This window comes from Myotis daubentonii, chromosome 1 (assembly GCF_963259705.1).
Source record: "Myotis daubentonii chromosome 1, mMyoDau2.1, whole genome shotgun sequence".
NCBI classification, from domain to species: domain Eukaryota; kingdom Metazoa; phylum Chordata; class Mammalia; order Chiroptera; family Vespertilionidae; genus Myotis; species Myotis daubentonii.
Genome location: NC_081840.1, coordinates 78,989,316 through 79,011,299, shown reverse-complemented (window position 1 = coordinate 79,011,299; position 21,984 = coordinate 78,989,316). Strand labels below are relative to the sequence as shown.

Below are 21,984 nucleotides of genomic sequence, written 5' to 3'. Positions count from 1 at the left end.
CCCCGCTAAGCCTTGTGGGCCACGCCAACAGGTTCCGCTAATTGCGGGCGAGAACGATTAACTGAGGAATTCCAGCTTCGGCGGCGGCTGTGCGAGGTCTTCTGTTAACGGAATTCACACACTGAGGTTGCCGTTGGCCTGAGAAGCAGGAGACTACAACTCCCAGGGTGCAACGTGCGGAGCTGCCCGCAGGCAGGATGGGAGAAGTAGTTCGTTCCGCCCCGTCTTCCCACGACCCTGCTCGCTGGGGACTCTCAGAGTCGCGGAGGCGTCATCTCTGCTCTAATTAAGCTAGCCACCTTCTTTTTCTTTAGGACGCCACCGAAAGGAAACGCGGGGAGCATTTCTGAGCCTTTGGGGAATCCCAGGGAATGAAGGGGGAGGGGTGGAGCCAGCCAATGACCCGGAAGCAGAAGTGACTCCCACCGACGGAGTGCTAGGGAGCGGCAGCAGCCACCGCAGCGGTAGAAGCAGCAATTTATCTGTGTGCAGACCCAATATCGGAAGAAGATGCTAATTAAAGTGAAGGTGGGAGCATCTCCAGCTTTGCCAAGACGCAGTGGTACTGGGCTGGCCGCTGTGCCTTACGGGAGAAGCGGGGAAGGAAACCACGCCTTTCCCGAGCCTTGAGGGCGCTGACACCCTCAGGGCTCCGCGCGAGGGGTGATGGGAAGTGGGGGGGCTCTTCACGTTTTTGATGGCGAGGGGCTGGCCCAGCTAAGTGACCGCGGGGTTTCTGTCTTTCCTGCTTTCTCGCCAGACGTGACATGACCCTGAAGGCCTCCTTTGCCAGGGTTCTCGCTGTATTCAACCCCCCCGCGCCCAGGGAGAAGACCTAGCAGCAGCTTGGCTCCACTCTCCCTTAGATTCTTGGAATAAGCCCAGATCTCCGTGCTTCGTGCCCAGGTTACCTGCTTCTCCCAGTCCGAGCACAGCACAAAAACGTTAGCCTGGGAACCGGGGTGAGGGGAGGAAGGGGGAGAGGGTGGTTCCAAGGCTAGATCGTTAGTCTTTGCTGGTTGTCGTCAAGGTTTGGTATCTCAGCCAGCCTTCAGGAACCCGAACTGGGAGTGTTAGGCAGACCTGCCTTTCTGAGCCAGGCATCCTGGGCCAGCCTGCCTTCCGGGACGGGGGCGGGTTGGTTCGTTACCAGTGCCCCAGTTCTTGTACTGGCAGGGTTAACTGCATCTTCTCTCAACTCCCATTATTTTTCATTTCCCAACCCTCACCAGTCCTACCTGCGATTTCCTCTTTTGTACCTGCAGACAGACAAAAATTAACAATCGATGCAGTGCAACATTAGCTTGACTGCTTTACTTCTGAGTAAGTCTGTCGTTATTTCATCAGCTCCTTAGTGTGTTTGCTGTATATCATAGCCATTCTTAACCTCTTCAGTTCTTCCAAACCGCCTCTTAGCTAGGATTGAGGCCAAACGCCATGGCCAAACTATATTGTTTTTCAAACTTGAGGAGTGGCCTTTAAAGAGTCGCTCATTGTGAAGTCAATTTAAGAGTTCAGTGGGTCGTGAGCAATATTTTTAAAAAAAGAAGAAGAAAATAGAAATGTCAGGGTATACTTCTGGGTAAAAGTGTTGCGTTACTAGTTCATATGTATTTCTTAATATGGGTCACTGTCAAAAAGTGTGAAGAACACTAGCAGATCAGTGCTTTTATCTTCTTTTCTATGCATAGGGTTTTTTGTGTCCCCTGAGTATACTGTTAGTCCAACAAACCATTATTACTATACTTGATGTTCAGTGTTTTGGAAACTCTTTTTAAAATCTCAATCTACATTTAAAAATTTTACCTCATGTCTCAGACACGCCCCCCCCCCCAAAAAAAAACACACCTTATTATGTGTGATCTGCTTTGACATTTCAATCCTATCCTAAGTTGATTTCATAACCCATTGATGGTTGAGACCTGCAGTTTAAAAGTATACTGTGATAGATGGGCTTCTCAACTTAAAAGTGTTTAAGAGTCACCTGGGGATCTTGTGAAAATACTGATTCTAATTCAGTGGGTCTGGGATGAGACCTGAGATTCTGCGTTTTAACATGCTCCCATGTGATGCTGATGCTGCTTGAGTAGCAAGGTTCTAGATTTTGTCTCTTTGAATTAATTTTTATTTAGTACTTCTCTGAAATTGTCATTTTCCTTTCCTGAAACACTTTCCTTTTCACCTTTAAGTGGGTTTCTCTGTCCTGTATCTCTCTTTTTTGGTGGTGGTTTGCTACATTTCTCTATACATTAAATACATATAAAAGTGATTAGTTAGCTGTGAGTTATATAAATGATAGGTTTTATTGGCAGGACTCCTTTATAAATTACTAATTTTTCAACTTTTCTCTTCCCTTAGCTGACTTCTTCCATATCTTTTTCTGCAGTCCTTTACAGGTCCTTCTGATTTAAATCTTCTCTTGATACTTCATCTTTCTAAAATTAAATACATCATCTTCTCTCTTAAGTTGGCTCCCCATACTCATATATTGATCCTGCAAATCTACCAGGTATCTGGAACTCAGTTCTTTAGAGTAATTTCTCTTTTAGAACCTAATTTTTCCTTTGATATTTCTTTTTGCTTGGTTTTCTTTTCATTCCCATTACACTTATTCTGGTCTGGGGTCTCATTAACTTATGTCTTTGTTCATGTGTGATGCCTCCAACCAGGTTTTCATATGGCCATGCCCTCTCTAAAGTCTAGAGTCTAAATTGAGACATAATATACAAAATCATAGTGTACAGATCTTTAAACTTCTTCATCATATTGCTCCCTTACCCCAGATCCTGCATTAGTACCCTCTTAGCAGATAACTTTGGGCAATCATCTTTACTGTCTAAGCCCTATTTTTCTCATTCAAATATTTTTTTAAATATGTTTTTGTAATTGATTTCAGAGAGAGGAAGGGAGAATGAGAGAGAGAGAGAGAGAGAGAGAGAGAGAGAGAGAGAGAGAGAGAGAGAGAGACATCATTAATGAGAGAATAATTGATTGGCTGCCTCCTGCAAACCCCACATTGGGGATTGAGCTCGCAACCTGGGCATGTGCCCTGACTGGGAATCTAATCATGACCTCCTGGTTCATAGGTTGACACTCAACCACTGAGCCATGCTGGCTGGCTCAAATCTTTTTTTTAACATAGAATAAAACACAAACTTCTTAAGGGTTCAGTTCAGTGAGTTTTTAACCACGATTTCTACTCATGTAACCATAAGATCTAGAACATTTCCACTCCTACTCTCTAAAAGGTTCCATAGGTTAGTTTTGCTTGTCTTAGAACTTCATATGAATTACAATGCATAATTGTTGTGTCTGGTTTCTTTCACTCAGCATTATGTCTGTTGTTGAGTATGTCTGTACTTCCTCCTTATAATTGAGTAGTATTCCTTTGGATGGCAGTGTCACAGTTTGTTTATCCATTCTACTGTTGGTGAACATTTTGGTTGTTTCTATTTCTGGCCATTATGAATAAGAGTCCTATGAACATTGTTATACAAGTCTTTTTGTGGACATATGTTTTCCCTTTGGATAAATACCTAGGAATGGAATTAGTAGGTCATGTGTTTTACATATATATATATATATATATTCACTTATTTATTTATTAAATGTATTCTTTTATTTTTTTTATTTTAGGGAGAGAGAGAGAAACATGGATTTGTTGTTCCACTTACTTATGCATTCATTGGTTGCTTCCTCTAGCGACCTGACTGGGGGTCGAATCTGCAACCTTGATCGGAAGGATGCTCTAACCAACTGAGCTATCCAGCCAGGGCTTGATAATGTAACTTTAAAAGAAACTGCTAAACAGTTCTTCAGGTGCACCATTTTACATTCCCACCTGCAATGAATGAACTTTTCAGCTGCTTTGCACCCTTGCTAGTCATATCAGCCATTTTTATTTTAGTTATAATAGTGAGTGTGAAATGTTATTGTATTTAGGTTTAAATTAATCAGTGCTGATTTTCACTCACCATAGCATTTTGACATTGCACCTTGTATTTGGACAGTAGTATTCAATATGGCATTTCCTTGTATATATAGGCTTGTTCTATTAATTATACGGCTCAGTGTTTCTTGATTGTAAATCTTCACTTGAAAATGTTGGCAAAGGCTGGATCACTTAATTTCTTTTATATCCCCTCCAGCACCTAAAGCAGTGTGTTGGGCTTAAGTTTATCATAGACTTGTTAAATAGCATTGAATGCATTCCTGGGTCACAGTGAGCAGATCTGAGGGAAGAAGCTAGTATCGCATGATATATAAAGAATATCTTTTAAAATTGTTCAGTTACTTTTTAATTATGGACAACTTCAAACATATATCACAGCATAGAGAAAGACATACTGCACCCTTTACCCAGCTTCAAAAACTGTAATTTCATGGTCCATCTTATTTACACTCACCAATCCTCCTTAGCTGATGTTTTATGAAACAAATCCCAGCAGGTTACTCATACATTTCAGTATTTAGCTGTAAAAAATAACTTTTTTCCTAATATAACCATAATGATCACACCTAAAAGATTAACAGTGATTTTTTTACTATCAACCAATGTACGCTTTTTGTCTCATTTATTTTTATAGTTAGTTTGAATCTAAAGTCATACATTACAGTTGGTTGATATGTATTTTAAACTCTTCAAACCTATAAAGCACCCTTTTCTCTCTTTTTTCTTGTTGAATAAACTATATTGTTTGTCCCATAGAGTTTCCTACTGTTTGGATTTTGCTGATTACATCTCCATGTTGTCTTTTAATACATTCCTCTTCTACCTGTTTTTCTTGTCAATTGGTAATAAGATCTAGACCCTTGATTAGTCTTTTCTATGTGTTCGTCTGTGAAAATAATTCATAGGTAGTGGTACGGGAAGTACTTTTTTGTTGTTATGTTAGTCCTTACCCGAGGATATTTTTCCCATTGATTTTTTTATATTTTATTTTTTAGAGAGAGTGGAAGGGAGGGAATCGAGCCTGCAACCAAGATACATGCCCTTGAACCAGAATCAAACCCACAACCCTTCAGTCCTAAGGCTGGTGCTCTATCCACTGAGCCTAGGGCAACATTTTTTCTTTTTTGTTTTTAGATTTTTTTTTGTTTAAATATATTTTTATTGATTTTTTACAGAGAGGAAGGGAGAGAGATAGAGAGCTAGAAACATCGATGAGAGAGAAACATCGATCAGCTGCCTCCTGCACATCTCCTATTGGGGATGTGCCCGCAACCCAGGTACATGCCCTTGACCGGAATCGAACCCGGGACCTTTCAGTCCGCAGGCCGACGCTCTATCCACTGAGCCAAACCGGTTTCTGCTGTTTTTAGATTTTTAAAAAATATATTTTTATTGATTTCAGAGAGGAAGGGAGAGGGAGAGAGAGATAGAAACATCAATGATGAGAAAAAAATCATTGATTGGCTGCTTCCTGCACGACCCTTACTGGGGATTGAGCCCACAACCTTGGCATGTGCCCTTGACCGGAATCGAACCTGGGTCCCTTCAGTCCCCAGGCCGACGCTGTATCCACTGAGCCTAACCTGCTAGGGTTAGGGCATCATTTTTAAGTGTACAGTTAGTATATTGTATTTGGATGTCAGCAGCCCTTAGCCTATGGAAGAAGTCAAGAAGACCAGAGCTGCATTTTAGGATTTACACAGAAGTCTGTAGAACATATGGGAGAATAGAATGTTGAATTCTAGTATTACTTAAGTTAATCTCTGATATCCTTGAGAATTCTTTGAATTATCTAAATGTTAATTTCTACCACTGATATACAACAACATCCTTCTGACTCAAAGGAATGCTATCTTTAGGATACCTCTCATTGCTATGTCAAGCAAAAATACCATGGATTCTAGTGGGGTGGGGTGGGGGATGTGAAATGACCTGTGGGACTAAGGTCAAATGATTCACAGAATCTTGCCCTCTCAAACATTTCCACAGCCTAAAAATGTTTGATGAATTTAGATGTGGTCAATGCCTTCCAATTCTTCAGAGCAGCTTTGCCAAGAATGTACATCTCTTAGAAGGTAGTAGATCCGCAGAGACCAGGACAGGACATTTTTACCCAAGAAAAATATTGTACAGTGGCCTGTAGGACTCATGAAACCCTTGCCTGTTTCAGACGCTGACCGGAAAGGAGATTGAGATTGACATTGAACCCACAGATAAGGTAATACCCCAACACATCTTCATGCCTATCTCTCTACATTTGTTTGGATATGCTGATGAACTTAGTCCTTTGCTTTCATGCTGTCTGCATAGCTCTGTTCTTTCCACTTCCCGTATCTACCACGGGTAGCCCCTGACTACTTGTACTCCTTAAGGTGGAACGAATCAAGGAACGTGTGGAAGAGAAAGAGGGAATCCCCCCACAGCAGCAGCGGCTCATCTACAGTGGTAAACAGATGTGAGTTTGGAATGGAAATGAGGGTGTGGCAATCTTAATGAAGGTGAGGGAGCCAGTATGGAGATGGCCTGCTTCTTTTTATTGGTGGCCTAGACCCTTTGACAATTTAGTGAAGCCTGTGCACCTCTTCTCCGAATCAGATTCTGCAGACATAAAATAAAATACATAGAATTACAGAAGCAAATTATATTGAAAATATTTTCAAGATATCTGCAAATAATTGTAATGTGTGAAAATATCTAATTTCTATTGTTAATAGGTTACCCATATTGCTAATACCACTATGGATTTTGCCTATGTTCACAATTTAAAGAAATATTAGATTTCAGGTAGGAGTTAGTAAAAATAAAGATGTAACTTTTTTTCTCATCTGAGTTTATAGACACCTTCCCCCCACCCCCCCGAGAGATCCATGAAACCCAGGTTAAGCCCTGTTCTAGATGATTTTTCTAATCCTTTTTATGCCTTCTTTTCCTGCAGGAATGATGAGAAGACAGCAGCTGATTATAAAATCCTAGGTGGTTCAGTCCTCCACCTGGTGTTGGCTCTAAGAGGAGGAGGTGGCTTTAGGCAGTGATGGACCCTCTCTCCATTTTACCTCCTTACCTTGTCTCTCGTGATGAGGCATCATATATCCTGTCACTCTCTGGGGCACCAGAGTCACTGCCCCCTTTCCTGGATGCCCAGTCTTGTGTGTCTACGGGTAGGAGACTGTGAGGACCCCAGGATGCAGTGTTCCTGTCCCAAATGGCCCCTGCTGGCTATTGGGTTTTAGTTGCAGTCCTGTGTACTTCCCTCTCTTATGGCTCTGTCCCTGGTTGTCAATAAAATATTTCCTGGCCTCCTGGAATCTTTCTTCTGTTATACAAACATGACTGAAGTCAAAATGGACTCAATGCACACCCAGTTATACCAGGCTGAAAGAGTAGGACAGTGGAAGGGAATGTGCCCTCAGAATGATTACCAGACTGTCAGTGGTGCCAGATCTCACCAGTTCGTGAGAGCTAACTATTGGCATCTCTCTACAACCCCAAATTAAGTAACTTCATGTTGGTAGCTTGAAATTGGCCATGGTAGAATATTTATAGTAATTGGCAAACAATGAAAATCGGTTTCTCCCCCCAAACTGGTGGTTCTACATCTATCATCATCCTGCTGACATGGTCGGAACCAGGAGAGTGAATTATCTCCTGTTGTGGGCCTACTGGACATTTGGGCCTGACTTGAGAAAGGCCTGCAGGGTGTTACAGATAGCACATTCTTTATGGCTGGAGTATTGCTGAGGGCTCCGGGCTCTATCCTGTGGAGAGACGCTGATAAGAACAGAGGCCGAGTGAGGAGTGGCACAGCCGTGATGGACCACTTGTCTTCGTTGGGAGGTGAGGTGAGGGACCGGTGCCAGAGAAAGGTCTGCCTTTCCCTGGCGTCTCTAGTAGAACCTCGGGAGACTGCGTGAAGCAGAGAAGTAAGGGAAGGAGAAGCACCGCTGTGGTCCCGCGCGGTCGCGTTGGCGCTGGCTGCCGTCCTTCCCGCCCTCCGCCATCAGATGGCACCCTTGCACGGCCTTCAGGCGACCGCTGCCGGAGGGTATCTCCGTGGCCCCAGAGAAGGCCCCGCCTCTCTGCACGCAGCCCGTGGGCGCCGGTGATGGCGCCGCTCCCTAAGCTCGCTGTCTTCGATCTGGGTGAGGGACCCTACTGCGGAGAGTTTCGTAGGGCGCGCTCCTTTTCCAAACCCCAGTTCCAGTTCTCGAGTCCCTGCCCCCTCCCGGCTGAACCCTCCCCTTTCTTCCCCACGCAGATTACACGCTCTGGCCATTCTGGGTGGACACGCACGTAGACCCCCCATTCCACAAGAGCAGGTGAGGGCGGGCTGGGGAGGACGGGCCAGAGGGTCGCGCCGGAGCTGAGTGCATTCTCGCCTTCTCCAGTGATGGGACTGTACGAGATAGGCAAGGCAGGACCATCCGACTGTACCCAGAGGTGCCCGAGGTCCTGGACCGATTTCGAGGCCTTGGGGTGCCCATGGCAGCCGCTTCACGGTAAGAACAACTGAAAAAAACCCTCAATCTAATGTTGACAGATGCATGCGTGAGACTTCTTGTGTAAACCCTTGGTTACAAAAATGTAGGCGGTGGAAAATTTGCAGGTATTGTACATTTTTAAAATGATGACTTCCCCTGTGCCCTTTATTCATTCAGCGTTGGCTTAGCGCCACCTATGTCAGGAAGGATTGGACCTAGAAAGCCTATCCGTCCATCCTAGGGAAATAGCAAGTTGATTTCCCCCTGGAGATACATAACTTAACTTGCAGCTCGGGCCCTCCACTCTCCTGATTGCATCTACCACACCTTTTTGCAGGACAGGTGAAATAGAAGGGGCCAACCAGCTACTGGAGCTCTTTGACCTTGCCAGATACTTTGTTCAAAGGGAAATCTATCCAGGCAGCAAGGTCACACACTTTGAGAGGTATGAGGGAGATGAGGGTAGAAGCAGGGGGAGAGAAGAGCAGAGAGACTGGAAGAATTAGGAAGCCAGCTTGGTTCCTCCCCTGCCCTGCCCTGCACAGGCTGCAGCAGAAGACTGGAGTTCCTTTCTCCCAGATGATCTTCTTTGATGATGAGAAGCGGAATATTGTTGACGTCAGCAAACTGGGTACTGAGTGGTGAGAATAACCTTTTGGGAAAGGGGGAAGAAAGGGTTCCTAGGAGAAACGAGGGGTAAAATATCTCTTTTCTCTCTAGGTGTTACCTGCATTCATGTTCAGAATGGAATGAGTCTTCAAGTCCTGACTCAAGGACTAGAGACATTTGCAAAGGCCCACACTGGACCCTGAGGTCCAGTCCTGCGGATGAGCCTCATTTGAGGCATAAAACTCAAGGAAACCAGGAAGGCATTTTCAGGTGCACGTGTAAATTATAAAGTGTATTTGTGTGACCAGAAATCTTCTCACAGCGTGGAGTGGTTTTTCTCGCGTGTGGACCAGGGTTGGCTACCAGAGTGTGAGGGTTAGGCTGCACCAGGTTCTGCCTTACAGCCTGTGGCAAACCCAGGACTCTGTCCCCTCTCCTGGCCCCGCCCCACTCCCTCTCCTGAGCTGTCCAGGGCATGAAGAGCCAAGTCTTCCACTGTCCCCTGCACATTTCCTTCCAGGAAACAGGTTTTTTGTGGGGGGGGGGGGGGCCAGACTTTTTATACTTCAAAGTGAAGTGGCTGCTTTGTTTTTTTTATTTGTGTGTGTGGATTTATTTTCAAAATTTTAGTTTTGATTACAGTTTACAGTTAATATCATTTTGTTTTGGTTTCGTGTGTACAGCATAGTGGTTAGACAATTATATACTTTACAAAGTGATCCCCCCAATATTTCACGTACCCACCTGACACCATACATACTTATAATATTATTATTTTTTTTATATATATATTTTATTGACTTTTTACAGAGAGGAAGGGAGAGAGATAGAGAGTTAGAAACATCGATGAGAGAGAAACATCGATCAGCTGCCTCCTGCACATCTCCTGCTGGGGATGTGCCCACAACCCAGGTACATGCCCTTGACCGGAATCGAACCTGGGACCTTTCAGTCCGCAAGCCGACGCTCTATCCACTGAGCCAAACCGGTTTCGGCTACTTATAATATTATTGACTATATTCCCTTTGCTGTACTTTATATCATGATCATTTTGTAATTACTAATCTGTACTTCTTTTTTTAAAATTCTTTTTGTTTAAAGTATTACATAAGTCTTTTTCCCCCCACTGATCTCTCCCAGGCGGCTCCCCGCCCCCGCCCCCGCTCCCCCCGCACATGCCCTCCCACCCCCCACCCCCCGTCTGTGTCCATTGGTTAAGCCCATATGCACGAATACAAGTCCTGTGGTTGATCTCTTACCCCCCCCCCCCCCCCTTCCCTCGTAGGTTGGACGGTCTGTTTGAAGCGGCTGCTTCGAGCCGAGCTTGCGGGTTTGGGGCTGGTGGCTCGCGTCACGTGACAGCAGTGGCTTCCTTGGCGCCGGGTGATGTCGCAGCGGAGCCCCAAGAAGGGATTGGCCGAGGCGGGTCTCTGAGCGCTGGGCTGCAGGCTCCCAGGAACAAGGCGGAAGTGTGCGGGACGCCGTGGGGCAGAGGCAGGACAGGCGGGGGCCATGAGTGGTCTCGGCCGACTCTTCGGGAGGGGTGAGCACGGGCCACAGGGGAAGGGGAGGGGGCGGGGGAGACAGGCGGGGAAGAAACCCGGGGACAGGCTTTCCCGAAAATCCTGGGGATGGCCCCGCAAGGCCTCCAGCGCAGGAGGCCCCGCCTTGTCAGAGCGCCAGGCGCCGCCTGCCCGCCTTCCGCCGCCTCGGAAGGAAGAGCCCTGGGTCCGGGAAGGCTCGGGGTGGGGACGGCGGCAGTGCCGGCTCCCACGGTTTAGGTTCCGACGGCCAGTTTCCAGTCCTTCCCCAAACTCTGGTGCTCTCCTGGTGCTGGGCGAGAGGGGAGCTGCGGTGACGAAGAAAGGGGCCTTCTCAAAGCTCCTCTCTGATGGGGGAAGACAAGCAAAACTGGCATTTACAGCAGAGTGTGCACTACATGGCGATGTTCGTGGAGCCGGGGAAGCATAGAAGCGGCAGGCGTCGGGTCCAGCAGGCTAGAAGCCTGCCAGGTGGGGACCAGCTACCCCAGGAAGAGGGAACGGCGTGTGTGCGCAAAACAAAGGTGGAAAGAGGATATTTAGCTGGAAGAGTAGTTCCACGAATATGTGGGCTGAAGGGGAAGAGAAAGCAGAAGGAAGTGTAGTGGGAGAGGACCTTGTGTGTCTCATTTTTAAAGCTTTGGATTTTATCCTGTGGGCAGTAGAGAGTATGGAAGGACTTCAAGCAGGCAAGGGCCATCAGATTTGTGGGCGGAGGGAAAGAACTGAGAAGTGCAGAAGATGAAAGGGAAAATTGAGATCAGGTTTTAAATTTTTTTTTCTCTAGCCCCCTGTACTTCGTTCCATTTAAACCTGTGGTGTCAGGACCTTGGGTATCTCCTAGGATAGCAAATGGAACAGTGATTATAAACAGTGACAATTCTGGTGGGGGATGTGATCATGGGAGGTTATGCATATGTGGGTGCAAGGGGCAAATGGAAAATATCTGTACCTTCCACTCAGTTTTGCTGTGGCCCTAAACCGGTTCTAAGAAATAAAGTCTATAAAAATTTTTTGAAAGCTGGAAATGACTTGAAAAGGCAGCTTGGACAGCAAAAGAATACTGGCTTTGGAAGTCATACTGCCACATTTCAATCACTGCTCAATCTCTTACTAGTTGTGATTTCAGACAAAAAATGTTTAGTATCTTTGTGCCTGTTTTCACATTTGTAAAGTGAAGATAGTCCGTTCGTTGTAGAGCAGTGGTTCTCAACCTTCTGGCCCTTTAAATACAGTTCCTCATGTTGTGACCCAACCATAAAATTATTTTCGTTGCTACTTCATAACTGTAATGTTGCTACTGTTATGGATCATAATGTAAATATCTGATATGCAGGATGGTCTTAGGCGACCCCTGTGAAAGGGTCTCGTTCGACCTCCAAAGGGGCCGCGACCCACAGGTTGAGAACCGCTGTTGTAGAGAGTCATTTTGGGATTAAAATAACGCAGTCAAGTGCCTAGCACATACCGTGCACTCCATGATTGGTGGTTAATTTTTTCCCTTCACACAATATGGGTCTTCTCTATTGGACTCCAGGGAAGAAGGAGAAGGGACCAACCCCTGAAGAGGCGATACAGAAACTGAAGGAAACGGAGAAGATACTGATCAAGAAACAGGAGTTTCTGGAACAGAAGATTCAACAGGAGCTCCAAACAGCCAAGAAGCATGGGACCAAAAATAAGAGAGGTGACAGGGGAAAGGTGCCAGAGGACCCAGGTGGGAGGGAAGCAGGGGCTTCTGACTCTGATGTTCAAGGTGTGGGCTGGGTCAGCTGCCCTACAGGCTTTGCGGAGGAAGAAAAGATTGGAACAGCAGCTAGCACAAACGGATGGGACATTATCCACCCTGGAGTTTCAGCGTGAAGCCATTGAGAATGCCACCACCAATGCAGAAGTGCTTCGCACCATGGAGCTTGCTGCCCATGGCATGAAGAAAGCCTACCAGGACATGTGGGTATGGGGGGAGGGGGCCCAAGCACAGGAGAGTAGCTTGGTATTAGGCTTTGGCTCTTAAAAGCTCTCCGAATGTGAATCTACAGTATAGACACCTATGATGGCTAGACCTCTGTCAGCCTCCTTTTCTTGCAAGAATCTCTCTTTTCTGGCTGGAGCTTTCTAGCAAGGAAAAATGATTTTCCTAATTTTCTAAAGGTTCTTCAGAAAAGGGAGTGTAATCTGTTCCCAGCCCCACCCCCATTCCCATGTGGATTCTTGCCATTTTCAGTTTGCCATTGTAACTTGCCTAGTTACAATTTTCCAGGGATCTCTTATACCTGATAGCCATGGATTTATCAGTGAGGCCACAGACAAGGGGCGTCATTCATGTGCGATCAGAAAGTCAGGGGGGCAGTTGCCTGATTTCTGGGCTATATATCTTCTTCTCAGGGACATTGACAAGGTGGATGAACTGATGGCCGACATCACAGAACAACAGGAGGTGGCCCAGCAGATTTCTGATGCCATTTCTCGGCCTGTGGGCTTTGCAGATGATGTGGATGAGGTGATCAGGAGTGAGGGGTCAGGAAGTCTTGGAGGAAGCATGGGACCATCCAAAAAACAATGTCTAAGAGAATCGGGGGGCAAGTTTAGAGGGGAACATGATATGTTTTTAGAAGCAAAAGTTTCCTGTCTTCGTCTTGAATCTTGTCTATCTAGGATGAACTGTTGGAGGAACTAGAGGAGCTGGAACAAGAGGAATTGGCTCGGGAGTTGTTACATGTGGGCGACAAGGAGGAAGAACCCCCAGTCAAACTGCCCAGTGTACCCTCTACACATCTGCCTGCAGGGCCAGGTACTCAGGATTGTTCTGATGTCTCAAGGACTTGAGAGGGTGGGATAGATATGGGGAGAGAGTTCCTCATCTATCCTGCCTTAAAGGAACCAGGCAGAAAGCGCTGCTGCTAAAGTTGCACAGGTTGTTGTAAGGGCACCTGGCTAAAGGGGAAAGGGGACCGAAATCCAGTCTGTGCTCCACTCAGCAAACTGTGTACCCTGGTTTAGGGCTGCAGATGCTGTGCAAAACAGGCACCTTTTAAAAATGTGCACAAAGATACAGGATTAGCAGCAGCCCAGCAAGCAGAAGTACCAAACCTTTAGGTTCTTTGCTGGGGAGAGAGAATTCAGCAGGTTCTGAGTGCTGTAGCAAGGGGTGATTGGAAGGTGCTGAGGCTTTAACATGTCTTTCTGGATATCCTTGTCCCCAAAGCTCCCAAAGCGGATGAAGATGAGGACGCACTAAAGCAGTTGGCTGAGTGGGTATCCTGATGAGTCTGGGCTGATCTTCCTGATGCTGCCTTCGTTGATCTCTTTTCCTTAAGTGCCAAGTGCTGAGCTAAAGGAACATAGCCTTTTTGGGAGGCCCTGCTGAGGGTGGTGGTAGAGCCCTGCCTGAGAAAGGGTCTGCTGCCCTCCAATCCCTGGCTTGGATCAACTCTGAAGAAGGATCTTGGTGTGGGAGGAGCCCCTGGGCTCCCTTCTCTTTGATAGCAGTTACAGTGCCCTTCAATAAAATTGGGCAGATGGAATCCTAGTGCTTATACGGCCTTGTCTGCACCTGAAACTTGGAGCTGTTTCAGGCAGTGAATACTAACAGGAGTAATGAAGGGGCATTGTAACATAGAATAAATGTTTCCAATATCTTACCTACTAGGTTCATCTTGCAAGTTGGTTTGTCCTAGAGTTGCTAGAGCTGTGGCTGAGGAAACTGCCATCTATTGCTTATCTTAGAACTGGAGCTTTCTCTGCATCTTCCCTCATCACTTTCCCCAGTCAGTGTCTGACAAGACAGCCCCATGATTTACCACCCCCCCCCCCTTTTTTTTTTTTTTTTTGCAAAGCTCATTATTAATGATAGGGAAGGAGAATACAGGGATAAAGGGGCAAGTAGTTTTCCTTTATCCAGAACCCACAGTTAGTAGACTTGGTTTGAACTGTCACTTTTCTGTCTAGGAGCAATAGTGTATGTGGCTATGATTCACTAGGGTTGTTTCAATAGTGAATTTAAAGGAGTGACAAAGAACAAGATACCTCATATATCCTGATAACCATTACTTTTCTTTTTTAAAAAAATACTGCTTTCAGAGAGGGAGAGAGTGAAAGAAATATCAATGATGAAAGAGAATCATTGATCGGCTGCCCCCTACTGGGGATTGAGCCTGCAACCTGGGCATGTGCCCCGACCTGTAATTGGACTGTGACCTCCAACCACTGAGCACCACTGGCCAGGCTTGATAACACAATGCTATCCCTTTAGACTATAGACAGAGGCAGAGCCATGACCAAACAGAGCAACCAGGGCCTCTACCCTATGACTTGACCATTTAAAGTGCAAAGAAATGTAAAATAGTGAACATGTACTTAGCCAGAATAATGAACTTCTCTCAAGCATGTTTTCATCTGAGCACACCCTCCCCCATGAGCCAAATATAAGCTACACTGTGAATGACAGTGTGGACTTAACAGCTATCAAGATTACTAGTCACAGGCTCTGGGCAGAAATCACCTCTTACCCTCAGCAGTGTTCCCTGCTAAGGTTCCCTAAGGAAAGAATATCTTTGACCCCGACTAATGAAACTAATCAGAATTAGATTTATTTTTGGTATAAAAGATTTTTAGCCCCAAACCCTTCCTGCTTTGCTCCTCTCTCAACCCCTGCCTCAGCCACTTTCAGATATTGATTTCCAAGGATGTGCGACGACTCGCCGTGCTGAGCGGCTGCCACATGGCCTCAAGCAGCCTGATCTCATGGGTGGGTTGCTCAGGCTGGAACTTGAGCACCCATGGATCCTTGATGATGTCCAGGATGGTGGCACGCTTGTTGGGTTGACGTAGCGTCTGGAAGACCAGGTTCTAGGCGGGGGAGAGAGGGGTCTTGGCTGAGCCTCCCATTGTGCCACACAGGCATTGAACAGGGGACCTAAGAAAGAAGCAGGATAGCCCATCACACCACTCTGATGGAAGGGGCTGTGGCCCTGATTTTATCCTAAAGAACCAAGCCTTTAACTCCCTGGAGGGGAAGAGAAGGATGGATTCATTGTGGGGGATCCCTTGCATAATCCTCTTCTGGCCTAAAAAGATAGGTGAATCCTGCTCACCACTCACATCTAAGGTGCGGAACCCAGTGGTTGGCCCTTTAAGTCCTTCCCACTATTCTAGGGCAGGGGCTAGAGTGCAAGATGGCTCTGGTAGGGAAGAGCCTTCTCTAGCGTTGGGAGGCCTCGGTTGGGTTCCCTCCCTGTGGGTCCCTTGAGTCCTCAGTACGATTGGGAGAGCCAGCACCTTGCACTCCTGGGAGACGGACAAGGTAGGTGGAAAAGTGACCTCCTTCTGAGTCTCTTTCAGCAGCTTCTTGAGATTGGTGTCATCAAAGGGCAGACGGGCAACCAGCAGAGTGTAGAGGATGACACCCATGCTCCAGGTGTCAGACAGGAAAGGGTTGTAGGGTAAGCCTAACAAGATCTCTGGGCAGGCATAAGCAAAGCTGCCACAGTAGGTCTGGCTGAGGTGGGTAAAATAGTTCCTTTGGTGTAAAGAAGGGCTATTACGCAGAGAATGGCTAGAAGGTACCATCTTGGCGAAGCCAAAGTCTGATATCTTCACGTTCTCCCGCTTGTCCAGCAATAAATTCTCCAACTTTAAGTCCCTACAAGGAGCAGAAAAGCTGGGGGTCAGGGAGAGGACTTAGTATTAGACTCAGAACTGAAGGGTCAGGGGTCAGAGGCTAGAGATGAGGAAAGGCATAGAGCGAGAGAGATGCCATTGTGAGAAAACAAAGTAGAGAGAAAGAAAGCCATGGAGTTGTGAGCAGAGCCCAAAGAGGTAAGAGGATGGTATCTGAGGACCCTGGGAGCTCACCATTTCATAAAGTGCTCTAACCACAGTGGGTACTTAATAAATGTTCTTGACCAGCTAAAAAATATGGATGAATGGGCCTAGATACTGAGAAGGGAGGTCAAAGGAGGAAAAAACAGGGCAGAAATGTGCATAAAACCCCCTCGAGAGCCCAAAGGCCCCAGTCCAGGTGGCAGCACACTCACCGGTGCACGATGCCCTTGCTGTGCAGGTAGGCGATGCCCAGGGACATCTGGGAGAACCACTTGCCCGCAAGGGGCTCAGAGCAGGCCCCGTAGCGCTGAACCCATTCAAGGACATCGCCGCCCTGAGCCAACTCCAGAATTATGTACACTCGGGACGTGGTCTCGATGGCCTGGTAGAAGTTGATGAGGTTCTTGTGCCGCAGGACCTTCATTACCTGGCCCCAGAAGAGGGACCCATCAACCTGGGAAGGGAGAACCTTGGCTGTGCTCCCAGCCCCCTGCTCTCTCAGTGCTACTTTCATAGAACTTTGCAACAGGAACAAAAGAGGGTTTGGTGGCCTGTGGGCAAACCCTGTGCTTTGCATGTCTCCTTTTTGAGGGGCTGAAGGTGAATGAGTGGAAAGAGATGGAATTTATATCAGTTCTGGTTTGGGGGTTTCTGGCCCCATCCCCTCCTAGCCATACCTCTTCTGAGAAGCCTTAAGCAGCTTGGTACCAGTTCCCTCTTCCTGTACCCTCTCTAACCTGTATCTCACGAGGCAGGAACTTGACAAGATAGTCCTCAGAGGCCTTCTTCTTTGAAATGATCTTGACAGCCACCATGACCTTCTGCTTTGTGTAGTAAGCTTCATACACTGTCCCATAGGAGCCATTGCCAATGGACTTGCCCACTTCATAACCGTACTCCTCCATGACAGAGCGGTAGGCTGAAGTGGGCGGTGCTGCCTCCTGGGTGTCCCCCTTCCCCATGTTCTGGGCTTGCTGAGAGCAGGGAGCTTTGCTACTTAAGAGCCTCCTGTCTGCTCAGAAAACCGACACCTTGAGCCACTGAGGGCTAGGGCACCAAAGTGAAGTTAGTCTCCAAATGCTTGCCTGTGTAGTCACACAAATCTGGGATGCTGGGTTCAGCTCTCCACTGGGAACATGGAGGGGGGGAAAGGGAGAATTCTTTGTCTCCACTAGCTGTTGTTACTCATTCTCCTCTTGATTACGGAATTCCCCAAGGTCCCATGTTCCGCACACATCACAATTCACCTATTCACCACTGGCCACAAGGCTTGAGAATGAAGTGGTTTGGAACATATTCATTCCTGGAGCACCTTCACAATCTGGTGAGACTCCTCTATAGATATGGTCACTTCAACCACCCATGTTTATTTATTTTTTATAATATATATTTTATTGATTTTTTACAGAGAGGAAGGGAGAGGGATAGAGAGTTAGAAACATCGATGAGAGAGAAACATCGATCAGCTGCCTCCTACACATTCCCTACTGGGGATGTGCCCATAACCAAGGTACATGCCCTTGACCGGAATCGAACCTGGGACCCTTGAGTCCTCAGGCCGATGCTCTGTCCACTGAGCCAAACCGGCTAGGGCCAACCACTCATATTTATTGAGCACCTACTATGTGCCAGGCAGCGTGCTGAGTATTGGGATAAAATAAGCAACAAGGCTAGTAGACCCTGTGCTCCCAGACTTTATATCCAGCGTAAAAAACACGTGTGAGAATTTTTAAAAAAATTGATTTCACAGAGGAGAGAAATATCAATGATGAGAAACATTGATTAGCTGTCTACTGCACGCCCCCTACTGGGGGGCAGGGGATCGAGCCCATAACCCAGGCATGTGCCCTTGGCAGGAATTAAACCTGGGACAGTTTAGTCAACAGGCCAACGCTCTATCCACTGAGCCAAACTGGCGCTAGGGCAATGAGTGTGAGAATATTAAAGAGAATTGCAAGGTATTGTAGAAGCAATTCTAAAGAATCTAATTTTAAAATTCATACATTTTTCTGTTTGGGGCTTAAAACAACTTTATTTTTGCAAACTAAGCTAGACTTAATTGGTCTCATCTCAGCTGGGATGGTTTGTTTCTGCTTCATATCGTCTCATTATCCAGCAGACAAGCCTGAGTTCCCTCACACAGTGGCACTGAATTCCAAGAGGAAAAAAAAAATCACAAGTCACATGACCAATTAGGCTAGCCACTAGGCTCTAAAATCACAAAGCATCACTTCAACATCTTTGTAAGAGTAAAGACAATTACAAGGTTACAAGGATCACTCAGATTGAAGGTGTGGAGAAGTAGACTCCACCTCTTAACCTTGAAATGCATTATCTGGCTTTCCATGACCCTAAACTCTACTTCACCCTAAAGTCCAAAGCATAAACCTGATTTAATTCCATTCAAAACAATTTCTTAAAATATATTTTTATTGATTTCATAGAGAAAGGGAGAGAGACATCAATAATGAAAATCATCAATCGGCTGCCTCCTGCACAACCCCCACTGGCGATGGAGCCCATAACCCCAGCATGTGACCTGATCCAGAATCAAACCAGGGACCTCTAGGTTCCTAGGTTGATGCTCAACTGCTGAGCCACACCAGCCAGGCCCATTTAAAACAATTTAATATGTTCCCATTCTCCTTAGAATCAAGTACAAATTCTTTTTTAAAAAATTTATTTATTCTTATTTATTTTTATTTTTTATATAACAATAATATGTTTTTATTTTGTTTTATTGCTTAAAGTATTACAAAGAGTATTACATATGTCTCCTTCCCCCCGACCCTGACCTTTTAAAATTTATTTGTATTGATTTCAGAGGAAGGGAGAGAAGGGATAGAAACATCAATGATGAGAATCACTGATTGGCTGCCTCCTGCATGGCTCCCACTGGGGATTGAGCCCACAACCCAGGCATGTGCCCTTGACCGGAATCAAACCCAGGACCCTTCAGTCTGCAGGCCGACGCTCTATCCATTGAGTCAAACCAGTTAGGGCTTGCCTGTGTTTTTAATTTTATTTTTAAAAAATTGATTTCAGCCCTAGCTGGTTTGGCTCAGTAGATAAAGTGTCTGGCCTGTGGACTGAAGGGTTCTGGGTTCAATGCCCAGTGGGGGCCATGCAGGAGGCAATAGATCAATGATTCTCTCTCATCACTGATGTTTTTAATCTCTCTCCCCCTCTCCCTTCCTCGCCGAAATCAATAAAAAATATATTAAAAACAAACAAAACACAGACAAGAATGTGGTTGAAATGATGGATTGCAGAATCTAAGGTGCATGGGTTGGAAAACAAGATAGAAAAAAGCCAAAGGGGGAGGGGGAGGGGTTCTAGGTCTCGGTGAAATGGAAGAACAAATTTGGTGGGAATGCCAGGACAAGAGCTTGTGATCATAAAGGGGTTGTCTGGATTTGAGATTTGGGGGGAAGGAAAGGGGGCATGCAGAGGAAAAACTAAGGGAACAATCAGATGTCTTTTATCTTCCATCCTCCAAAATAAAACAAAAACTTCAACAACAGATTATGCCATAGGCTACTGGTAAATCCCCATTTATTGACAACCTGACCTACATATCCTTACTCTATCAAGATGAGCATTGTCCAGGGCACTGGGGTAAGGAGGCAGGGCTGGAGGGGAGTTACCCACTTCATCTGAAGAACGTGCATTAAGCTACCTACTATATACAAGAGCACTGCTAGGTCCAGAGGATGGCAAAATGGATAAACTTCTGTAAGGAGTTAGCAGTTAACAAGGGAGACACACATAAGAAATAACAGTACAGTTAAAGTGCTACAAACAATGCTTGGAAGGAGACGAAAGGGAAGGCTTTATAGAGAAGATGGCGCCTGCACTGTTCAAAAGCCTCCAGGCAGGTCAGGAATGGTAGATTGGGCAGTTTAGGCAGAAGGAACCACATGAGGCTTGCAGGCTTGAGAGAACATGACATTCAGAATTTCAATATGAGCCCTGGCCAGAGAGCAGTTGGTTAGAGCATCATCCCAAAACGCCAGCATTGCCAGTTCTATCTCAGATGAGGACACATATAAGAAGACACCAATAAATGCATAAATAAGTGGAACGACAAATTGATGTTTCTCTTCCTTCATCTCTCTAAAATTAATTTTAAACAAGGAAAAAAGAATTTTAACTTGAACACAGGATAGGATTACCTAAAAAAGCAATTAAGGTCCAGGTCTGAGTGACCTTACATGCTAAGCTTTTTTCTTTTTCTTTTTTTTCTTTTTTTAATAAATTTTTATTTCAGAGAGGAAAGGTGAGGGAGAGATAGAAACATCAATGATGAGAATCATTGGTCGGCTGCCTCCTGCCTGCGCCCCCTACTGGGGACTGAGCCGGCAACCTCGGCCTGTGCCCTGACTGGGAACGTGACCTCCTGGCTCATAGGTCCATGCTCACCCACTGTGCCATGCCAGCCAGGCCATACCAAGCTCTTTTGACTTCGCCTTATATACTCATGATCAAATTTTGATGTGCACCAAAATGAGAGCTTACTAACAAATAGTGATGCCCACTCCCCCACGATCCTGATTTGGTGGTACCCAGATAGCTATGTTTTTAATAAGCTGCTGTCATGGTAATGTAGGTGAGAGGGTGGGCCTGAATCAAGACAGGCAGGGAGAGCAAGTATTTGGAAGAGACTCATGAAATAAGCAGAAGGGACTTGGTGGCATTGATCTGGGGGGTGGGGGTGGGGGGGGGGGACGGTAATTGAGAAAGAGGCCCAGGTTTCTGGCTTTAGAGACCGAAGGTTGCCGCTTAAAAACTATTCCAAAGCCACTTAAGCTACTTAAAAAAACAACAAAAAAACATTTTTACTTATTTCAGAGAGGAAGGGAGGGAGACAGAAACATCAACGATGAGAGAGAATCACTGATCAGCCACCTCCAGCACGCCGACTACTAGGGATCGAGCCACAGACCCAGCATGTGCCCTTGAACTGACTCGAACCCGGGACCCTTCAGTCCGCAGGCCGAAGCCCCATCCACCGAGCCAAACAGGCTAGGGCTTAAGCTACTTTTCTAATTGCAAGAATCGTTTTCTAAAAAACTCAACCCCCTACTTCCTGGAACCTCACCTCCTGTAGGAAGGAGGGCTGGGTCAGAGGGGGCAGATGTAGGCAAATGAAGGGCTTTTCAGGCCAGAAGCCACTTGTGACTTGCAGCTTCCTCACAGGCTGCTTCCAGGTGGCCAAAGGAAGGTCTCTGCCCCTGGGCCCGATCTCCAGGGAAACGCCCCTACAGGTAGACACCCTTGAATAGTCTGCAACACAAAATTAAGAGCAGTCCAAATACATATACATAGATAAGAACAAAAACAGGAGACGAACGCATGGCAAGGTTCATTACCTGCAATTAACAAAAACCCTGACGGACTCAACTCACCGGGGGAACGGGCAGACACCCTCTCTGTGCCCCCGCACCGGCCCCCGCGCAGGCCTGCCTATCGTCAGACATGAACGGTCGTTGCACGGCCCCGGAGGCCTCCACTGCAGCCTCGGGAAGACAGGCCGTTCAGGACGGGGGGCGGGAGGTGAGATCCAGGCTCGAGGACCCTG

At 46.4% G+C, this 21,984-nt stretch overlaps 3 protein-coding genes and 1 long non-coding RNA gene across 14 annotated transcripts; 3 read left to right on the top strand and 1 right to left on the bottom strand.

Moving 5' to 3' along the window:
• The first annotated feature begins 248 nt into the window (after positions 1-248).
• NEDD8 (NEDD8 ubiquitin like modifier) lies at positions 249-7,257 on the top strand. The gene is made up of 4 exons (XM_059708935.1): positions 249-528; positions 6,123-6,170; positions 6,325-6,407; positions 6,888-7,257. Exons 1-4 carry the CDS (start codon positions 511-513, stop codon positions 6,982-6,984), a joined length of 246 nt encoding a protein of 81 aa, XP_059564918.1. The 5' UTR covers positions 249-510; the 3' UTR covers positions 6,985-7,257.
• Positions 574-5,093, top strand: LOC132240992 (uncharacterized). The gene is made up of 3 exons (XR_009454441.1): positions 574-944; positions 1,266-1,323; positions 4,948-5,093. It is a non-coding gene; the product is annotated as an uncharacterized LOC132240992 (long non-coding RNA).
• Positions 7,258-7,912: 655 nt separating the features above from the next.
• LOC132240940 (charged multivesicular body protein 4a) lies at positions 7,913-14,225 on the top strand. 10 transcript variants are annotated; one of them, XM_059708820.1, is made up of 10 exons: positions 7,932-8,091; positions 8,208-8,268; positions 8,338-8,448; positions 8,768-8,875; positions 8,976-9,071; positions 9,151-9,309; positions 10,325-10,582; positions 12,966-13,080; positions 13,236-13,371; positions 13,786-14,225. In XM_059708820.1, the coding sequence occupies exons 1-10, from the start codon at positions 8,055-8,057 to the stop codon at positions 13,842-13,844; spliced, it is 1,140 nt and encodes a 379-aa protein (XP_059564803.1). In that variant the 5' UTR covers positions 7,932-8,054; the 3' UTR covers positions 13,845-14,225. The 10 variants fall into 10 exon arrangements, 9 of the variants coding, with proteins under 9 accessions (XP_059564848.1, XP_059564803.1, XP_059564833.1 ...); XM_059708840.1 differs by having other exon boundaries at positions 8,003-8,091; positions 8,773-8,875; XM_059708850.1 differs by lacking the exon at positions 8,768-8,875.
• On the bottom strand, positions 13,941-21,704 carry TSSK4 (testis specific serine kinase 4). Of its 2 annotated transcripts, none has more exons than XM_059708920.1 (4): positions 17,141-21,704; positions 16,616-16,830; positions 15,858-16,251; positions 13,941-15,428 (listed from the first exon to the last, which is right to left on the bottom strand). In XM_059708920.1, the coding sequence occupies exons 1-4, from the start codon at positions 17,363-17,365 to the stop codon at positions 15,246-15,248; spliced, it is 1,017 nt and encodes a 338-aa protein (XP_059564903.1). In that variant the 5' UTR covers positions 17,366-21,704; the 3' UTR covers positions 13,941-15,245. The 2 variants fall into 2 exon arrangements, with proteins under 2 accessions (XP_059564903.1, XP_059564893.1); XM_059708910.1 differs by having other exon boundaries at positions 15,858-16,221.
• Positions 21,705-21,984: the final 280 nt, after the last annotated feature.